The sequence below is a fragment of the Zerene cesonia genome, chromosome 3, assembly GCF_012273895.1.
Source record: "Zerene cesonia ecotype Mississippi chromosome 3, Zerene_cesonia_1.1, whole genome shotgun sequence".
NCBI classification, from domain to species: domain Eukaryota; kingdom Metazoa; phylum Arthropoda; class Insecta; order Lepidoptera; family Pieridae; genus Zerene; species Zerene cesonia.
In genome coordinates, this window is record NC_052104.1 from 222,140 (window position 1) to 245,318 (window position 23,179).

The following is a 23,179-nucleotide window of genomic DNA, read 5'->3' on the forward strand; positions in this document are numbered from 1 at the left end:
CCCAGTCCATTACTTCTTTCCTGTCATCAATCCTTCCTTATCCCTTATCCCTTAAAAGCGGGCAGCGCATTCTCAGAGCATATTCATAGGCGGTGGTGATCGTTTACCAAAGAAGTAAAAAAGTGGGACGGAACTCACAATGTTAGAATATGTGAGCTGGGAGGTAACTTCTTAATCTGGGTTGGAAACAGAACATGAAAGAGCTTTAGTTAAACATTGCGCTACTTACGCATAAAATTCTTACAGCTATTTAAATTTTGCGGTAAACACTTGAGATGTTTCACAGAGTTGAGTGGGTTTAGAAGTTAAAGAAATTATCCTTACTATGCTTATTCTTACTAATATTGGAATGCGAGGGTGTATTTCTTATTCATTTGTCTTTCTATAACACCGCAGCGGAGCGATTATATGATTTAATTCTTTCTTAAAGTAATGCCTGTATATCCGGCAATATACGTGTATTTGTAGAAAAACCTTATAGCCATTTTTCAAAAGTAGCCTATGTGCAAACACAAACATTGATTTATTCATTAATTGATGTGAGTGCATATCCAGATTACAATCTATCTTTGTACCAAATTTCATAGAGATACGATAAGCTGTTATCGCGAGAAAAATTTATTTTAACATATCCGGACACACAAGCTTTCGCGTTTATAATATTTTGTAGGATCTGACCCATATCCCACTTGCGGACGTTGTACCTACTTCACTTTAATATATACAATAAAGTAAATATATATAAGTACGAAATTTTAACACTCAAGAAAGCATTCCCACCAAGATTCTCACGGCGCTAATAATAATAAACTTTACAGCGACAAAGACGCCGGCGGAGACAGTAGATAAGGTAGGCAAATGTTTGTCTATTGATTCCTTCAAAACAATCAGCCCATAGATAATTATGCCACCGTGTAAGCCTGACGAAGGATGTGATAAATATTGCAATTTTGAATGGAATTTTTATGAGTACCTCCTTAATTTACATTCATTCCTTACACGTACCTATCCAAGCCAATATTATATGTTTATATGTACGAGGGTAGTTCGAAGTAGTTATTCCATAGATAATATAAGTCTTATGCTATGTATTCGGAATTTCATTGAACGAATAAGCGCTTTAAAGATTTTTTGTCTAGCGTTAAAGAGATTGTGTATCTATACATAGAGTGTATCTATACATGAGTTTCTCATTCGTTTAATTATGTATTTTTATGAAACAGACGTCTAAACTCACGAATGACGCACGATGGTAGATTTCTAATTACCGCGAAACTACAAAAAAAAATGAATGACTGTTCTCGAAATGTCTTTGAATTGACTATAAAATTGTTTATTTCCTTATTCGTTTATTTAATTTAGAATTTGAATTTTTTTCTATTCTTCAAAATTTCTCATATCTAGCTACTACTTAAATAATATGATAACTTATTAATATTCGTTACAGACGCTAAAGTCCGTAAAAATATTCCCACATATCCTCGTTGTTTTGTTCAAAAAGCGGTAGTTGGGGCCGTCCCGGGGGACATGTCCCGGGAGGCGATCCGTCTTGCGCTGACACGGGACAAACTTGCGTCTTGAAGACCCCATGGGGGCATGGGAACAAGAGGTTTTAGTGGCGAGGATTCGCCAAGGATTCATAGCACGTGAATAAGTCAGTCAGGAGAGGTTATCACTACATAGTATAAAACAAAGTCGCTTTCTCTGTCCATATTTCCCTATGTATGCTTAAATCTTTAAAACTACGCAACAGATTTTGATGAGTTATATTTTAATGGATAGATTGATTTGAGAGAAAGGTTTATTTGTATAATAACATCTGTTAAACTACTCCGAATTAACGCGTGCGAAGCCGCGGACAAAAGCTAGTTTATTTATAATGTAGTTACTTATTCATTATTTCTATACTATTTATTGTACCCATTAACATGTATAATAACATTCAATTGCTTTTATTAATTACAGTTTATTGTAGGTATAGTAAAAATTTTAGGTCTCGCCTGTATTAGGTATATTAATTGGTAAACTTCTATTATTCTATAGCTGCTTATATTATAAATTTGTATAGTTTTGGGTTTGTATGTTTGTGACGTTGTAGGGTGTAATCTCTGGATCTACTTAAACGTTTTAAAAGATCATTTGTGCTTTCCATTGTAGTAATTTCTATAATTTTGATTCTGAACGAATCATTCGACCAAATATAGTGAAATCGAAACAAAAATTCGTTCTGTAGCTTCGACCTCATCGCGTTCAAACGAATGTAACTGATGAAATCTATTCATAAACATTACTTATAATATTTTTTATGTCATCGTCTGCAATGGAGCCGGTGGGACGCCTGATGGTAAGCGCTACCACCGCCCGTGGACATTTGGAGAGGCGTAAGGTCGATTGTAGACCGTTTGTAGAGGACAAATGAAATGCCGACTTTAAATTGGTAAGAGATTAAGAGTGGATTGACGAAAGGAATACAGGAGGATTGGGAAGGGAAAGGAAAATATTACGGGCCTCGGGCCATTTCGTGCCAATACGTACTCGACTCCCACACTCAAATCCTATCCTACTTCCTATCCTTTCTACTATAATATTATAAATCTGAAAGTTTGTAAGGATGTGTGTATGTTTATTACTCTTTCACACAAAAACTGCTGAGCCGAAATTTGGTACCTAGATAGCTGGACAACTGGAATAACACATAGGCAACTTTTTATCCCGATATTCCTTCGGGATGCAGACTTACGCGGGTGAAACCGCGGGACTCAGCTGGTATGCTATGAGTAACAACAGCTGAACCCGGGGTGGCGAATTGTTATAAAAGATGAAACGAAAAGATGGAAGTATGTATCTGTAATATAATTTTAAATTAAAGACAAAAACATGGACCATATTTCATGTGATAGTGTGGGCATCGCCCTAGATCTCGAACCACGAATAAAAAGGCATAACCACTTAAAGCCCGCTCGCTATAATCTCACTTCCATTTCTCAGTATAATCTAGCAATACTTATCGTTTGACTGCGACATCCTGACAGTCGATGTCTTCATACAAAAACCTTACCATTAACGTTATAGTAACCGTTCTATAATCTACCTTAACTACACTAGATAGGGTTCATTTTCCAAAAGCGGTGGCACATTTAAATTGAAAACCTTATAAGCTTTAATTTCGATTAAAACACTCCATATTTCATAATCTGTGCATTTTTTTCTGGAACATCGTATGTACGCTTAGAAATGACATCGTGAAATGTACTTAAACTGAAAGAGTTAAGGTATAAAATCGTTGAGGTAATTTGAATAAAAGGGTTATTAGTCATTATTGAAACGGTATCATAGTGTTGTGACGTTTGCTTTGATTAATAATGGAGTCGAGTCGAGTTTCGTATGTAGTACGCGTAACTTATCGCGAAGGTATTTTAAAATTGTTTTTGTACGAGCTAATGCGTGTTCTGTATCGAGTTTTGTATGAGATTTTTATAATCAACGCACGAGAAAGCTACACAAATAAACATTTGAAGGGTCGCTTGCTTGGTTTGTATTTATCAAGAAATTAATTTCATTAGTGGTGTTTGTTTATACCTACTGATGAGTCGAAATTCATGTATTTAATTCTGTTATTTGTTAACCAAAAAATTATTTGTTTATTCTAGATTCAATTTAAAAGAAAATTCTCAAGCTTAATTTTAAAAATATCTGGTTTATAGATTGCTATCAAAAGCTGTTAATTATTGTATTGCAAATAAATCATAATATGTATATATGTAAAGCTTATAAAATATTTAACTAAAAGCTTGAGTTTTAAATGACAAACGGCATACGGTATCACAGAATAATAAGTAGAATATAAAATCCGTGGGCGATATAATCTGTAAAACTAAACTTAGCTAGAGTAACATCATCATCATCATCATGATCAGCCCGTATACGTTCCCACTGCTGGGACACAGGCCTCCCATGAGGGTTCAGGCCATAATCCACCACTCTGGCCAAGTGCGGGTTGGCAGAACTTTTGATTCTCGGACATGTCGGTTTCCTCACGATGTTTTCCTTGACCGTTTTAAGCAGTGGTGATGTTATCCACATGTGCAGATAAATTGAAAAATCAATTTAGTTCCTGCACGCCCGCCCGGTCTCGAACCCCGACTTAAGTAGCTAGAGTAACGTAAGTAGTCAAAAAGAAAAAAATTGCCTCCATTACTTCGTTGGAATAAAACCTAAATAAGAATGAAAGAAACCATGAAAATGTACACACAATGAATAAAATTACCAAGTTTTATCTACAATCGCTTTAAACATATTAAATACAATATTTTCTCTTTCTAACTCACGATAAATACCCATTTCGCAATTCCACAAATGAACAAAAAACAAAACTTTTTTACGAGCTTCGGTTGGCTAGAAAGAGATAGTGATATCTGCGAAGCGAGATAGCGTCATAGACAACAGCTCAATTGGCTTCAGTTTAAATGGTAGGGTCGGGTGCGTTTTTTATAATGTACTTACTTATGATATACATTAATGAATAAATAATTCCACCATTTAAAATATGTGTAGGCTATCAAATAAATTATCTGAGCATTAACTTCATTTAAGTTGTAATTTAGATAGAAATTAAGCCTTATAGGACCTTAAATTATAATACTTATACCTACTTGAACGGTAAATATTTTATTTTAAATACAAATTATAAGATGTTGACAAAATAGAAAAACTCTGTGGACTCTGGCCATTGAAAATCTTCACACTGAGTGCATTGCCGAGTCACGCTCGTCCCAACATAAAAAATAAAGGCATTCTCTACTTCTCATCTACTTCTATCCGCCATCTAGGTATCCTACATACCTATGTATTTTATTTACTACCTTATCTTTTTTGTTATTTACCTACCTAGGTATTGATAGAAGTAATCGTACCATGTGTTCAGTCACACATCCATGCCCTAGAGGTACCATTTTTAAAACATACTGAAACTAATAATGTACCTAGTTGTGCATATATATATAAATACATGGTTTTATATTTATAAATACATGGTAACCGGTAGGCACTATGTCTATTTTTTGGGAGGGAACGACCGGAAAGAAGGAATGGACTGGGAATGGTGAGGAAAAGGAAATTGACCTCTGGCTCCCCCGCTCACTGAACGAACACGGTATCATGCTACTGCTTCACGCCCGGATTTCTGTGGGGGTGTGATACTTCAACGGTACGAGCTGGCCCAATTCGTGCCGAAGCGTGCTCGACCTCAACGTTTAAAATTGAATGGTATTATCGAATGAGGGATTATTTAATTTAAACCTCAGCACAGAGCGCTGTCTTAGCTTTCAAGAGTAGTTGTTACTTGTTAGTAGTACTTACCACAGATAACACAATACTAGGCAGTACCTACCTCCTGGTGCGATCCATAGGAGATCCCAGGATCCCTGCTATTATGCTTTGAGTTTGGCCGCTGAGGAGGTTTTAGTGGATAGAAATCCCACATGCTTCATTTTCTCCCAAAGCTAGAGTATCCTTTGAAGATATGATCCTAGTTAAAAAAATGACAGTACCTATCTACATTTACACGTTCAGTGATCAATAGAATCGAAATTAGATCTCGGTACTGTTGGGAGTAGGAACCCCTTCTACGAATGTCTATTGCAATATAGATAGGTACCTAATAAGTATCTATGTATCATAAATTTAAAACAGTTAATTTATATTTAGTTATGTATAACAAGGAAGATAGACAGAACTTGTTACAAAACAAGGGAAGGGAATTAAGATAGTTCTGTTTGAAGAACATTGACTGATACTTTCTCAAATTGTTTGGTCGGGAACAAGTCTAGAATCTACCACCTACTTGGGAATAAAGTATACTTAGTTTGCAAAAGAATTCTATGAAAGAAAATAGTGAAGAAAAGAGTCCACAACTTACGAAACCGTACTGGAAATTAAACTACTTACTGTACAACTAATAGCATATAACCTATTACTTAAGTATATAATATTACTTGTGGAAGGTAGGTAAATTAAAAAAACATAGCATCATCCCGCATACTGTAATCGAATTTGTCACAGTTCCAGCTAAAGAATCATGAAGTATTAAATTCGTCACAGTGCATTGCGCAGGCGATTTAATTCGAAAATCAGTACTCGGCTCTTATGAAGTTCAAATAAAAGTCCACACAAAAAGTGTCTACAGATTCATAGCGCTATTTGGCTGGAAACGATTCATCTCCAGACTACATAACAGATTCGTCACACTCAAGCCCAATAAATACATAGCATCTGCCACTGTCGAACAAACTGTGAACATGGCACTCTTTCACACCTTCCATCGATTCACGTCCAAGAAATAAATTGAAATATTTCTGAACTGTCAGCCGGACCATTCACTACGGGGTAAATAAAAAACACGCTCCCAGCCTCCCAGATTCGCAACTATTATCTCGCTCTAACCAATCCAACATGGAGAAGCGGAGCGGGCGATCCGATTGGTGCACCGGATCCCCTCTGACTCCACCCTCCGCTGCACCCCGCCCCTTTGCCGCAAAAACATCTCCAGACACCCACAGTACGCGCCCGTCACTGTCACGAGAACAACGTGTAGAATGTTATAACGTATAACAAACACACCTTACCCGTGAAACGCGTCTTGAAAAATCACGTTTCTTATCCGCTTATCAGCGTTGCATCACTAGATATATCCGTCCCTCTCTCCGGCGCCCGGGCCGCGTGCTAGAAGAAGAGGGAAGATTAATTTTCGGTGCGGTTAATAAGTCGCGTTCAGTATTCGTGTCACCTGACGCGCAGGCGGACGGCGCCCGGCAGCACGCCATCGGGGCAGTAGTGATGTGTGTGATGTAAGTCGGCATCGATAGCAAACATGATGACTATGGACGTCGGGATGTACAACAACCAGAATGGCTATAACGCGGAGTACTACCAGCAGGGGGCGGGCTACCAGCCGCCGTACGAGGGCTACCACGAGGGCTACTACGAGCCGGCGCACTACTTCGAGCCGGCGCCGCAGCCGCCGCACGAGCCGGCGCCGGTCATCAGCACGGACACGGGGCTCTGCTACACGAACCTGGACTACGGCGAGCTGCAGCAGAGCTACCCGATACAGCCGCTCCCCCCACACCCGGACGCGTTCAAGCACAGAGAGGAACTCCCGCGGCACGACGAGATGCTGCACGAGCACAAAATAGACAACCACTACCTAGAGACAAAGTACAATATGCATTTTGTGGATGATTCCATGCAGTACAGCCACGGCTCGCCGCTGCCGTGCGGGGAGTTCGAGGTGCCGTACGTCCCCAAGGAGGAGTTCGGGGGGATGAGGGAGTTCCCGCGGGAGGGGGAGATGCACCACGTGGGCCACCAGCCGCACCCGCAGCACGCTGTGCCTACGTATAAGTGGATGCAAGTTAAAAGGAATGTGCCTAAACCGTCAGGTAGGATTCTCTCATTCCTAAACCTTAACACATCAGCTTGTAATGTATTACTATACAAAGAAATCAATTAAAATGTATCCGCAGTTGTCGTGTCAAACAACTATAATCAATTTTCTAAAACAATCTCATAATAAACTGTAGGTATATATAATTTAATCTGTCTTAGAAGAGATTGAAGCTAGAAATTAAGACGTAAGTATTAGGTATTGACATATCATCATTACAGCAGAAAAAGACAATTTCCATCAAAATCCCGCATGCGACAATAAAGCTAAATATTACATTCAAATTTATTTTTATAAAAAAATTCGAAAATTTTATTTACATATTCGAAATTTTTCATTAATATAACATTTAAAACACGTACTTTATAAATTATGTAAATACATATAATATATCACAGAATAACGTCCAACCTTATTCTAATTTAAACTCGACAATTTCAAAAAGGATTTATTAATAAAAGACCTTATTTACAACAAATTAACAACAATAATATTCCAATACTTTAGGCATTTGCCACATGAAAACTTCAATCGGTCTGAACCTTCGTCATTGCCTATCGAATATTCAATCATAGTATGATGATTATGATGAAGTAGCTAAGAGCCACTATTATATGAACACAATTTGTTTATTTCTCTTTCATATTGAACACCAAACGTATGTACGAATGAAGAAACAATAAATACTAAAACTTATTGAATTTTTCACATAATCCTTCGGGAAACAACAAATAATAATGAAGTTACATCTCTCTGTGTACAAAATGTTCGTGTAACAATGATAGCTATCATAATCCTCTGAAACGGCTGGACTGATTCTCATGACATTTTGTGCATATCGGGTAGGTCTGGGAATCAGCCAACATCTATTTCTCATACCCCTTAATGATAAGAGTCACACAGAACAGCGTTTGCCGAGTCAGCTTGTATTCCTGTAAAATGTACTGGAACCTACGTATTAATTCTTATTGGAATTAATTGCCTTGTCATTGGAATTATGAAAATAAACCATTTATTATCTCAATATAATATACCTATAGCCTACACGTATAGTCTATTATGATCTATAGACCTACTACTTAACTATAAATAAACAATTTAAATCTAATTAAATCTATCCCTTTACAGTATCTCCATATCTCTAAAGGAATCAGTTACAAACACATACATACACATGAAGCTTATAAAAGCGTGTTAATAACCTGAACCAAACTCCGGGAGCCATTATTGGACTAAAGTAAAATATCAAAGAACGTCAAATAATATCCACTGTGACCCACACCCAAGGTTCATAGCTAACAAAACAGTAATTAATTTTAAGAATCGCTTAATTAACGACCAATTAATTTGTGACAGCTAACATTAGGCAGCTCCTTGGCGTGCCGTGATTTATTTAAACTAGTCGCTTTTTAATTAACATGCCTTATTAATTTTATGCGACTATTTTTGTGAGTGTGACTATTTTTTGTTTTCACTTACCGATTGTACTTATGTATTTAACCGACTTCGAAAAGAAATATTTACTATATAGTTGCACTGGCTGATCCGGCAAACGCTGTTCTGCCTTACTCTTATCATTTAGGTATAAGTATGTTTAGTATTTCTCCACAATTTAATGGATGTAATTACACACATAACTTCCTTTTGTTACACTGTTTAAAAAAAAACATCAAAATCTGTTCCGCAGTTTTAGAGATTTGTGCATGCAGACACACTACGGCGGAAAACGACTTTGTTTTATACTATGTTGTGATATGTAAATTCTGCGCTTAATTTTTTGTGTCTATATTACTTTGTAAACATTTAATTTACATTATATGATAAAATATATTTTTTTTTTAAATCTGTCGCGTAATGTTTACAAAACAAAGAAATAAACAAAAATATATGTGAAAATCACTACATAGTATAAAACAATGTCGCTTTCTCTGTCCCTCTGTCCCCTTTAATGCTTAAATCTTTAAAACAACGTAACGGATTTAGATGTGTTTTGGGAAGGTTTATAGGTATAATAACATCTATTAAACTACTCTGAATTAACGCGTACGAAGCCTCGGGCAAAATATAGTTTATTACAAAGCAGTTTAATACTATAGAACTAAAAATTAAAATAATATGTTTTATTTATTATTATAATCAGCCATGGTTTTTGTATACCTAAACAACACATCTCAACTAATCTCTTGAACCGTGTAAAAAATAAATAAAAATACGTTTAATTCTCGATCAAACAAAATGTATTTATTTATACAGAACAATTCAAGTAAACAATCTTCACAATACGTTACGTGTAACGAGACGTGAGTTTTAATTCGTTGCGTGTTTCTGTAATGTTCTGTACCAACTGTTTATACAAAAAAAATTAAAATACTTGAGTATCGATATACTGCGTGTTTATTGCAAATTTAATAGCGGACAGACCGGATAATTTTACGATACTAAAAATGTAACACAGAATTAAGTATAATTGTTTATTCATAACTGTTTTTTATTATGAACTAGCTGCGCCCCGCGGTTTCACCCACGTAAGTCCGTATCTCGTAGGAATACCGGGATAAAAGGTTGCCTATACGTTATTCCAGTTGTCCAACTGTCTACGTACCAAATTTCATTGCAATCGGTTCAGTAGTTTTTGCGTGAAAGAGCAACAAACACACATCCTTACAAACTTTCGCATTTATAGTATTAGTAGGATAAGAAGGATTAGTAGAATTCATTTCATCCAACTACAAAAAAGAGGAGGTCAATCGACGGTATTTTTCTGTTTGTTATCTCATTACTTTTTACTGGTTCAACCGATTTGTATGATACTTTTTGAAAGTTCTGTATTTAGTAAAAAACAATTATCTCTATAAACAAATAAATATTACAGCTGACAATCAGGAAGACTATAGAGAATATGGTATAGAAAATAACATAAAAAATATTAAGACTGAGTAGTGAATTAGTTAAGCTTCAATACCATATGCTCAAACTCCGCCATTTTATTTCTGCTACGGGGAAACGTTCAGAAACAGTTTTATGCGTAAACCTAAAAGCTGCCCTGATTTCATTATTACAAAACCTATTAGTTCAAGCAAACACGGACAGAATAAACAAATAAGTCTTGTTTTAAGTTCTATTGAAAGCTGCAAATTAATAGGAAGTTCAAACAGCGAAGTGAAGAGATCTTCGATAAAGATATGTCATTACCCTTCCCATTGTTCGACTAGTGATGAGTCTATCGGCCCATCTCGTTGACACCCAGAACATAATTAGATGCAGGCATTTGGATGTGTATTTGATGTTAAATCAGTTGAGAAGGTCACATTTTCTTGTTAGAAAAGCTTGATAAAATTATCAGTGTTTCATTATTGGCACCAATGTTTAAGCGTTTGAAGATATAATTATTTTATTTAGTCAAAGTTCATGTAAAACATATTTCGGTATATATTGAATTCCTAGCCCGCCCGCATCTTTGCCCGCGTAATTGTAGGAAAGATAGACGCGGTTTTCCTCGCATGTTCCCGTTGCCGTGAGCTTTCCAGGATAAAATGTTTTTTATGTTATATGCTCTCCGCCGGTTCTAAGTTATCTCTGCACAAATTATCAGCCCGATCGGTTAATCCGTTCTTGAGCTATAAATAGTGTAACTAACACCACTTTCTTTTATATATGTAGATATTGAATTTTGTTGTGCCGTAGATATTAAGAATATCGCCATAGATCACCCCTATCAAACCATCTTAAGCCATTTAACATTCAAACACGAAACCTGAAGCATTACATAACCCGCGATCGATGAACGGTTAAAAACAATTTAATATAAATTAATTGAAGCCGACGCTAAAAGTGAAATCTATCAAATTATTTGCTAGACGGAGGTTGACCTCTCTGACAGCCTGACACCGACGCTCACTCGACTTACCATGTCACTACCAAGCACAAGAGCTGTCAGATTCATTTAACATTTGGAGTGTGTTTTTCAATGAAGCTTTAGTCCGAAAGCCCATAGGTATCTACCCTTTTTCTCGCCTTTTCCAGTCCTTTATACTTTCTATCAATACTTTCCGCATCCCCTATTCAGTGGAGTTGGCAATCCAATAATACAGGCCTTTACAAATTTATTACCGGTGCTAGTCGCTTAGTGACCCACCAGCTCCATATTAAAGTACCGATCTCCTCCCAGATTCTTAAGCAGTGGTTTCCGCCATGCGTTAACGTCATTTAAGACGAGAATGTATTTACGCAATCCATAGACCCAAAAAGCGGTAAGGGATAAGCAGGGTTCCTGTTTATTAGTGATCGAACATAACATATTAAAATAATTTTGATGTTGAAAAAAAACGTTTATTTATTTATTAGCAATAAATTAATTTCACATATAACTTTATTTCAAAGTACCAGGCGTACCACTGGATCTACCGACTAACCTTCACTGTGTTCCTTCGAACTGCTTTCGGTGACGGAAATGTGTAAATCACTACATAGTATAAATCAAAGTCACTATCTCTGTCCCTATGTCCCTATGTATGCTTAAATCTTTAAAACTACGCAACGAATTTTGATGTTTTTTTTTAAATAGATAGAGTGATTCAAATGGAAGGTTTATATGTATAATAACATCTATTAAACTTAGAAATTAAACATTTTTTAACAGATTTTAAACGCGATTTATTCATTATATTATTAACCCGACGTTTCGAACACTTTACAGCGAGCGTGGTCACGGGGAGACTCGCTCGCTGTAAAGTATGAATATGTATGAATAAATCGCGTTTAAAATCCGTTAAAAAGTTTTTAATTCCTAAATGTATAATACTCGCGTAAAATCAAACACAAGAAAATATCTATTTAACTTCTCCAAATTTAACGCGTGCTAAGCCGCAAGCAAAAGCAAGTTGTGTATAATTAATCCGAAATTTGTATCTTATACTACCGTATTAAGCCCTCAATCCTTTTCTCATCCCTTTCCCCTAAAAAGCAGGCTGCGCATTCGCAGATTTAGTGCTGCTGCAAATGCAGAAATTCGGTGATGTGTCGGTGGTGGTGATCGCTTACCATCAGGCGAACGTTTATATTTTTAATTTTTTTGTATGTAATAAATAAAAACTGCAATTTAGAAAAATTTGAGGGTTCTTAAAACCTGTAACCCACTTTTAACTAAAACAGGCTTTAGATGCTACGAATATAAGTGTACTAATTTAACGGTTTAATAAATCAAATCAAATCAAATTGTTTATTAAATCAAACACTTAACCTAACCTTATAGCTAAGTACATCACTGTAGCAGTACAAATAGGTATCAAATAATGAAAGGTTCTAGACCGATATCTTTGCTAGGTTACAGAGTAACCCGTATTAAACATATCAGTACCTTGCCCATATCATTAAAGATATATATGTAATAATAAAGATTTAGTATTATTATATATGTAGATGATACTATCTCTATATATATATAAAATTCGCGTGTCACAATGTTAGTTACCATAGTCCTTCGAAACGGCTGGATCTATTCTCATGAAATTTTGAATGCATATCGGTTAATTTTGAGAATCGGCCAACATCTATTTTTCATGCCCTTAAATGATAAAAGAAAGGCAGAACAGCGTTTGCCAGGTCAGCTAGTTATCTAAGTAAAATTCATTTTACCATAACTTACTTATTACTTACTTAGCTTAAAACCATCGCGTGACCGCCACGCTACACTTCACATACAATGTTTGTCACCCCTGTTCGCCTGACGTGGGTAGCGGGGGATTAAATGTGTACGAGCTATCGTGTCACTGTCTGTTGCGTATACGAGAAATTTGTATTTCATTTGTGATATCTTAAATGTAAATATTTGAAGTAATTATTAAAGTAATTGAAGCGGCAGGGATTTTTTTTTTGAGCGCCAAAATTCAGCCATTTACAATGTCAGTTACGCTTTAAGCTTATATGACCGTAAACAAAGAAATTTTATGACAGAACATGGCATAAAAACCTATCTAAGATACTCCCATGACATAAAGTTTAGAAAGAAGAAATCTATGAAAACAGCAAATTTTAATTGAACTTTTAGGATATTAATTCGAGGTTTATTAATTCGAGATTTCTGTTGCACGAAAAACTGAACTTTTATAAGAAAAATAACCACCACAGATAATATATAAAGTGTTTTAGTAACTTACGTGACAGGTAACAAAATTCTGCATATACGCAGATTATTAAAATAAAGTAATGTGAACAAGACAATTAATATAATGAAGTTAACCCATCTTATAACGATGCTATACTGAAAAATACGCTGGTGAAGAGATTGTTTGTTTGAACACGCTCATCTCAGGATCTACAGATACAACTATTCATTTTTACTAAAAAACCTCATTGATTTTCACAAAGAATTCACATTCCACATATGAATGAATGACACAACAATATTACCATAATTTTTCATCTCGACGAGTGCATAGACAAACAAACAAAAACATCTCGATTCTCGAATACAGATGAATGTTTGTACGGCACGGCGTTACGTAAAGCGGTCCAATTGTGGATGTTCCAAGAGACCTCCATCCGAGACTAACCAAATATTGGCGTTCAATGACAAAAGGCAAATGTTTGCCCGAATTTAAATTCATTGTAGACCGAGAGCTGATGACTTTGTCATTATAGAGGACTAGATTTTGACAGCGGCGCACGCACGTGATAAATTCGGAGTAGTTTAGTAAATGTTATATATACAGACCTTCCTCTTGAATCTTGACTTTATCTATCAAAAAAACCAATCCATTGTGTAGTTTTAAAGATGCAAGCATATATATGTATGGGGACGCGGGAAGCAACTTTGATTTATACTAGTAATACGAGAGTTTAAAGCCAAATGATATGATTTTTGAAATGATGGTTTTATTAGTCTTAAATTTAACACAGCTTAAAGATGAAGCTACTTTGTTTTATATAATACTAGCTGCGCCCCGCGGTTTCACCCACGTAAGTCCGTATCCCGCAGGAATGTCGGGATAAAAAGGTGCCTATGTGTTATTCCAGTTATCCAGCTATCTACGTACCAAATTTAATTGCAGTCGGTTCAGTAGTTTTTGCGTGAAAGAGTAACAAACACACACACATCCTTACAAACTTTCGCATTTATAATATTAGTAGGATAGGACAAGTAGTAGCATTAAATATGAACCTAGAAAACCAGTCGATTTAAATAATTACCTGAGTAAGTGAAAAATAGTAGTACAGATTAAATTCGTAAAGTTTCCATCTCTCAAGCTATAAGAGCAACTCACGATGACTAGCTTTTCGCGGCGGCGTTACTCGCAGTGATATTAACAATGTCACAACGCCTCGCTCACGACGCGACAAATTGACAGACGGTTAATTTATTACTGTATTGAATTAATTGTATCCAAAGCAGTTAATAGTGTGGCTGGTATTTTTTGATGAAACAGCAAAACTGGGCTTTATCTGTAGAATAGATGAGAAAGGGGCTTTTCAAAATACTTTATGGTTTTATTCACTATTTTTCTATTCCATGAGAGGGCAACTGAGCTGGTGGTTCGCCTGACGGTAAGCGATCACCACCGCCCGTGAACATTCGCAGAGGTAGGTTGGTAGTGCCTCTGGAACTACGCTGCTCGCTTTTAAGGGGGAAGGGATAAAGAAATAAGAAAGGGGACGGGGAAGGGTGAGGAAGTTTTTAAGGGGGAAGGGATAAGGAAAGAAGGAAGGGGCGGGGAAGGTAAGGAAAGTGAAACAGGCCTCCGGATCTCGTACTCACCGAATAAAACACAGTAGCATGCTACAATTTCACGCCGGTTTTCCGTGGGGGTGTGGTACTTCGCTGGTGCGAACTGACCCAATTCGTGCCGCAGCGTGCTCAACTTCCACACTGCCGTTCTGTATAGAAAATAATACTTTTTTTGTAAATTAACACAACTACCGTCTGTGAGACTTCAGTTACCAGTAATGCAAAATAAATATGGACAAAAAACTCATTTTATAATCAGTCAATGTATATTTTCTAGTTACTATAGTTATATTTCTAGTTAAACAGTTCAAGTACATTTATGAGAATATCTAGGTTTTCTAGCACTAAGGTTTTAATAGATAGCCGCTCCCCACAAATATTTCCATCCTTTAGAGAAACTAGGTAATGGTACTGCACGATATCACTTTGGATTTCTTTTTTCTTTATCATCCCTGTAAAATAAGTAATTTTTGATGAAAATAATATAACAATAATATAATAATATAACATAATACAAAATGTAATGATTTTGTATATTGCACGCAGTGCTCGTGTTTATTTATTTATGTACAACTACTGTAAAAGTAACTAAAAAAAGTATTTACACATCTTCTCCTTTAACTATGTTTCGTCTGCCAAAACAATGATGAAAAAAGGTTCATAAATACAAATACAAATACACACATAACAAATCCATAAGTTTACATTTGTTAATTGTTATTTTTTTTAAACTCTTCTCAAGTGCTTAGCTATTTATCATAATAAATTTGTGTAATCAGACTACTCGATTCACTATTTTAGTGTTATGTCTTAAATCTAATTGGTTTCAATAATTTCAACCACAAGCAAAGCAAGCTTAACTAGCATATAGTTGAGTCATGTTTATGCAAAAACCGGACCACACATGATGCAGGCACATCGGTTATCGCGCCTCACATCGGGACAGGCTGACGTTTACGTTTAAACTATTCGATATTTTAACATTCAATAAACTAAATATCAAACATTCGCTCTAATTTGTGTTTCGCTATTACAAAATCGAATGCTTAGCAAGATATTTGAAATATCTCCGTCCATATTCATCTATCCATAATCAAAATTCGAACTGAATAGCATAGAGATAATAATTTAAAGTCCAAATATTCATTATTTAACTAGATTTCTTTGATAAGCGCAAATAATAGGTACGAACCACTAATTTTTAAAGATCATACACAATTCAAACATTAGTTTAGAAGTCATCTATGCTATTAATAGACATATTTTTAATATTCATAACCATTTATAAAAACTCATAGGCATTTTAACTAAAAAAAAAAATAACACAGTAAACGCTTCTTAACTGGCTGCATAGTTTAAAATAAAGAGCAATATCTTTTTCTATTATATAGTCTGGATTCGTTTAAATACGACCATTCGATTTTTAAATTGTACAATGTCATACTAAGTCTCATAGCCCGTACAAGCAAAGCGCGAGTCCACCGCAACAAAGTTCTTGGTCATTACGATAAAAAGCTCCAACACAATCATAATTTTACGACGATATTTACATAATAGCTGAATGCTTTTAAAGCACCGGTTCGAATCTCGGTTCATTAAGTGGTGGTCAGCTAATAACCCTTGCAAGTCACTTGCATTACGTTGTTAGGGACTGTGTGACAGGTGTCACGCGGAATTGTTGAAGAGTTACTGTTCTGACAGTGGAACATATGGATTACGTGTTGCTGGATAGGTCAATGATTTACTGGTGCGATTAAGATTGTTTGAGCATTCTTTATGAGACTATATATTATATAAACTTATTAAGTTGTTATAAAGTTTTAAATACATTTAATATTTCTTTTACAGTTATAGCTGTGCTGTGTTTTCTATAGATTTTTATTAAATTTTACCACATTTATGTATATTATCCTACCGTTTTGTAATATTTAGGTAGTTTTTGTATACCGACATTATATTCGACCATTTAACCATTTATCCCCATAGTAGATTTTACTAAAAATTGTGTTGCACACCAGACTTTTAACAGTATATCAATCGGAAACTATCCAATTCACACACAATTTCCCCATAACCGCCGCCGCTCATGACTCGCGCCCCACGCACAGGCTCAAGCGATTAGAAGTCCACTCGATGCTAAGGTTGGGGCGTTTATCGCGAGATCTCGAAACGCCTGCACGCGAACCCGACACGAAAATATAGAGACCCGGAGATGAATATGGTTTTTATAAAATAATTGTGTATTGGTTAATAATAATAGATTTATCTGTTTGAACTGTGTTAATACAGAGTTCACGGATTTAAGGACTGAGTTTAAGGATTTATGTATATAGAATTAAAAAAAATCGCTTATCAAAAAGAAATTCGTTTGCTTCTGAAGTTTTGCTCTAAAGAGTGAATGAAGGAAATTAATAGGACATTTTGAATCTTTCACCTTTATTGTATACAATATTGATTTTTGTAATTTAAATAACAATTATTAAATTTAAAAACAAATACAACATTATATATTGGGCATTTATTTCAGCTGTAAGTCATTTCAATTTCTCTGCATTCTAATTACTAAATTTAATTCGAAAACACATAAGTATGTTGTTATTACATTCAAAAATACGCTTACATAGTTACATATAGGGAACCGTAATCTCAAAATATCTCACAAAGAAAGCATCATTAACACATTGAATAAATAAAATATAAACAGTTTTCTAACAATTAAATTCATCTCTCGGTCTATCCCCATGGCCCGGTGGTGACCCCACGCGAGTTCTACCGAACGTTACAGGTTCCGTGCTCTATACATGCGTATTAGACTAATATAATAACAAAAAAATAATAATTAACATGTACCATGTAAGTACAAAGGAAAACAAATAAATGTGGTTAGAAAATGTGAGGATGGAATCAACTAAATTGTCTTACTTGTGCTTATATACGTAAGAAAGTTGTTTAATTTAATGGGGATAAGTATGCTATCACCCAAGTCAGGTCATACCCTGTCTGTATACCAAATTTCATAAAAATCCGTTCAGTAGCTTCAGCGTGATTGACGGACAAACATCCAAACAAACAAACTTTCACATTTATAATATACTAGCTGCGCCCCGTGGTTTCACCCGCGTAAGTCTCGTATCCCGTAGGAATATCGGGATAAAATGTGGCCTATATGTTATTACAGTTGTCCAGCTATCTACATACCAAATTTTATTGGAAATTGTTCAGTAGGTTTTTCGTGAAAGAGCAACACACACACATCCTTACAAACTTTCGCATTAATAATATTAGCAGGAAGTGTTATAGTGTGATTTGTTGCAAACATCCGAAGGTGTATAGGACGAATCTTACTTTCTTCTACAAAAGCATTGTTTATCCACAAGATCAGACAGTGACTGCATAGAAACAACGACGCAGAAACATTGCTAGTCTCGGTAACAACAAAAATGTGAAGTTTACTCACAACCCGTACGTTAATACCGGAAATCTGTTTCATTGATACGATAGTAATTTATCTCAACGATACACTCAGATAAACGAGATTTCCAGCTACGTGTAAGTGGATTTCTTTATTTGTTTCTAGTTTAAAGAACTAAGCAATCATGCGTGAAATTATCGCTTTTTAAACATAGGCTGTCATCAAATATCATACTTCAAGACTGTCGGATTTTAAACGCGATTTATTTATTCATTATACTAGCAAACTCGGCGAACTCCGTTTCGCCACCAGATGGCTTCGTTTTTCCCGCTTTTCTGTTGAAATTTTTCCCGAATTTTCTTTGCTATAAACCTCACGGAGCCCGAGACCTTTCAAACGAATGCAAAACCGTGGAAATCGGTTCGTGCGTTCTCGAGTTATAGCGTCAGGAAGGAAAACCCGACTTATTTTTATATAGTAGATTATTAACATGACGTTTCGAAGACTACAGCGAGCGTGGTCACGGGGAGACTAACAATATAATGTTTAATACGCGTTTAAAATCCGTTAAAATGTCTTTAATTTCTTAATGTATAATATACGTGTACAATCAAACACAAGAAAATACTATCATACTTCAATTTAGCTTTCAGACCTATTGCTGAGTTACTCATTGCAGAAATCATTAAAACAGATACTCACAAGAACACCAGATATAATATACTTACATGCACCTAAGTAAACAATATAATAATGGGCTAAGTGTGATCATTGTTTGACGTTTACTTATTTATTTTTATAACATTTTTTAACCCCTAGATGTCTGTCTGTATCTAAGCGACGCGGCTCTTATGATATAGCACGTATGTTAAATTACTTTTTAAAGTTTAATTTTAGCCTTCAATAAAATTTTATTTTAGAAACTGAATTAAAAATCTTATAGCTATAACCAATCCAGTAAACTCAGTTACAACATAAAAGCACTTATAATACGAGATAAACACATTCCACTGATAACGCCATTGTTTCTCGTGGATGACGGCGTGGGAGGACCCCTTGATATGATGAATAAGTCATTAATAATCTTCCGTTAGGGTTCCGCTTGTTTTTTACGTGTATGAATGGGTAGTTTATTTGAAGCTGTTGAGTTTTTATAAAAGCGCCACCTAGTTTTGAAAAACAGCATCGTTGCATGTTAAGAAACAATGTTTTAGCACTCGGACTGAGTACTGTAATTTTTTTTATTTTTAAATAGCATAGAGTATCGGAGAGTAAAATTTAATTTATACTTTTTAACTAATTCACACAGATATCACTACTTACTACCGTTGTTAGTTACAGCTAGAATAAAGAGTAATTTTCGTAATTTCGTGTTTTTTCGAGTTATATATTTAATTACAAATACCAACGTACATCCTACATACACATACAACTAAGTTATTTGATAATTATTAAAATTCACACATCTATAAAAGTCCAGTATTATATTCTTCATATCTTATATCTTTAAACGAGCAATTCTTGTATACATATATATATATATATATATATATATATATACAAGAATTGGCTCCAACGATTTTCGTGAAATTTAGTATACAGGGGGTTTCGGGGGCGATAAATCGATCTAGCTAGGAATCTTTTTTAGAAAATGTCTTATTCGTGTTTTATTCGTGTTTTATCGACTTAAACTTACTTTTTTAAGAAATAGGAGGCGTTTCAGTCGGTAAGATCGAAAAATATTATTCATATTTCATCATTTTATTAGGATGCAATTTGTACTTAAATATAATTTCCAAAAAACACAATTTATAAAAAAAAAAACAAAAAAAGAAAATCGGTCATCCAGGTACTTCTTCATTAAGAAATGTTCATTGAAGTATATTGTATTAGTATGCTTGTGATTTTTTTTAAGATTGCTATTTCAGCAATGACTACAGCTAAATTGAAGTATGTATGATCTTTGATGAAACCTAGATTAAAAAAGTGATAATTTCACACATGATTGCTTCTTTCTACACACATTAAATCATTCTCGAAGCCTACATTAAAACAATTCAAAACAATCACCTCAGTATTTTATATTTTTTAAAGTTTATCAACACAGAACTAAGGCCACCCCTCGCCCGGCACTTTCCCGACCATCGGCTAATCCGGCTAATATTCATAATCGCTACAAAGCTGCCGACCACTTCTTATAACGATCCTTTTGAATTACTAATCATTATACAAAGACGTAAATGACTACATTGTACAAAACAAAGTCGCTTCCCGCCGTCTATATGCCTGTATTTTATATGTCATATCGGGCAACTGAGTGCTTCGCCTCATGGTAGACGGTTGCCGCCGCCCATACTGCCTCTGCGAATGCGCTGCCCGCTTTTAAGGGGTAGGGGAAAAGGAAAGGATTGACGACTGGAAAAAAAGGAATTGCCAGTCCATTCCTTTTTTTACCGGCGAGGAAATGGAAACGGGCCTCCGGCCTACAAGCGTACACACTTAGATCTTTTAAATAACGCCTCAAAGAACCTCATCAAAATCTAGATGCGGTTTTAACTAGATCGAGTGATTCAAGAGGAAGGTTTATATGTATAATAACATAGTAAAAAATGGGGAGAAATGGATTTTACTTCGTATTTAACGTATGCGAAGTCGCGTACATAAGCTAGTTACTAATATGTTTTCAAAATATGCTTAGGTTTTAAACTTATCAATTAACGAATTAGAGAAAATAAAATTACAACACAGATTAAATGGTCACGTTCCAAAGCGAACGCGTAAGCCCCTGTTTATTGTGGCGAAATCGTTTTTCAATATTTATGAAATTTATAATTATCAATTTGCGTCAGAGGGATTAGAGTGATAATATCGACGATTAGAGCAAATTGGACAGCGGTTGCCATATCGCAGTCAGCGCTAAATCAGCAGTTATCTTATCTGTGGAACATCGGATTTTTATTGATCTAGATTTTTGGTTTTTATTACAAAACTTGATAAACGTTCGTTATATTAATTGTTATTAAATTACGCTAAAGGCTTGTAATTATTTTAAGATTATAAGAAAGACTTCCAAACGTAAATAATTCATAAACCAACCTAAAACTTCCAATGAATTTCGACGATATAATCAATAAGAGAACGATATACGAATAATGGAAACTTGAAATCGATTCAATCTTTATCCATGCTACATAAACAATATTTATTTAGTAAGAACCTAGTATTATTTTGTCTTTTCATCCATGCTAAAAATTACCTTTGTTATATATTTCCCATTATTATATATTAGCGGGCCGCCGTGGCTTTACCCGTGGTACTTATTTTGTCTCGAAAAGAACCTTCCTTGTATTCACAAGGAAAGGAAAAGGATATGGACCTCCATATTTTCCCAAAATGTTATTTTGTAAGATATATTGCTACATACTTATAGTAATTTTAATACTTCCAAAGAAACAAAAATACTTATTGTTGCGAACTAATTTTGATTATACAACTACATATTATGTCCATCCTACATAAAAGTTAATTTTAATTTTAATTATTTATTTGTAATAAATAAATAAATAAAACATAGTTTTAGGGAACCTGTATTTCCTGCAACCCCTGAGTTATAATATATTTCTCCAATTGTGTTTCTTAAATTCTAACATTGCAGATACCTTAATGGTTTAAAGTTTTTCTTAATAGTTAAGAGTATGAATGAATACACCTTTTCTTCTAGAAACGTAATATTCACTTCCAGATAAGATTTTAGTCGCCCCTCTATATATTTCTATTCATTATCAGTTCTACGGTGTTGGCTTATAAAGGTACACACATATTAATCCAAATGCGTACAGCGTTTGGTTTAATATTGTTAGTAAGGACTTTAACAGTATTGAATCCATGAGTCAGTGATCTTTATTTAGGTATCTGTATAGATTTACGATTGACTCATATCGGTCGAACACCCCAGATCTGTTTTGTCGCATATATTTGCGAATGTTGATTTTTTGCTTAAATTCTGAAATCAATTCTATAGTAGCTTTTATAACACTGGATAGAGATATGGTATATACAAATTTGTAAATTTATAACATGTATATTGTATGCGTATGCTTTTTTTCATAAAATCAGTTGAATTATAATTTAAAATATTTAAAAAGATAATAGATAGTTTATTGCGCACAAAATTACATGAATACATAGATGCAACACAAGATAAGAGAAAATATGCACCAATAGCGATACCACTCATAGGCGTCACTGCAATTCATAATAGAGGCCAACCTGAAGTTAGCACTAGCCTAAACACTAGCTAAACAATACCAGGTTACGTTGTAAAAGCCCTTACAGTCGACGGCAATAATATAGGTTCTCCAACATCTTTTATACATATCATGGCACCCACCCTCTACCATATAGGTAGTTAACTGGTTCCAAATTCATTATACAACAGCCATATACCTTTCTCCTTTCACACAATACCAATTCTTCTATAACTATGCAACAATATCAAAACGCGTATAACGGTATATTCCCCGACAATGCTACCAGTACAATAAAGTCATCTGGTTTGACATTTGGTCGGCCATCTTGGTTGTCAGTTGTCAAATCGCTT

The 23,179-nt window shown here is 35.0% G+C and overlaps 1 protein-coding gene across 1 annotated transcript in view; it reads left to right on the forward strand.

Moving 5' to 3' along the window:
• Window positions 1-6,582: 6,582 nt before the first annotated feature.
• LOC119837611 (homeobox protein Hox-A1-like) overlaps window positions 6,583-23,179 on the forward strand; it is a 34,444-nt gene continuing 17,847 nt past the window's right edge. Inside the window, exon 1 of the mRNA XM_038363280.1 lies at window positions 6,583-7,439. Coding sequence (XP_038219208.1) covers window positions 6,869-7,439 — 571 coding nt within the window. The 5' untranslated portion in view covers window positions 6,583-6,868. The remainder of the gene's footprint in view (window positions 7,440-23,179) is intronic.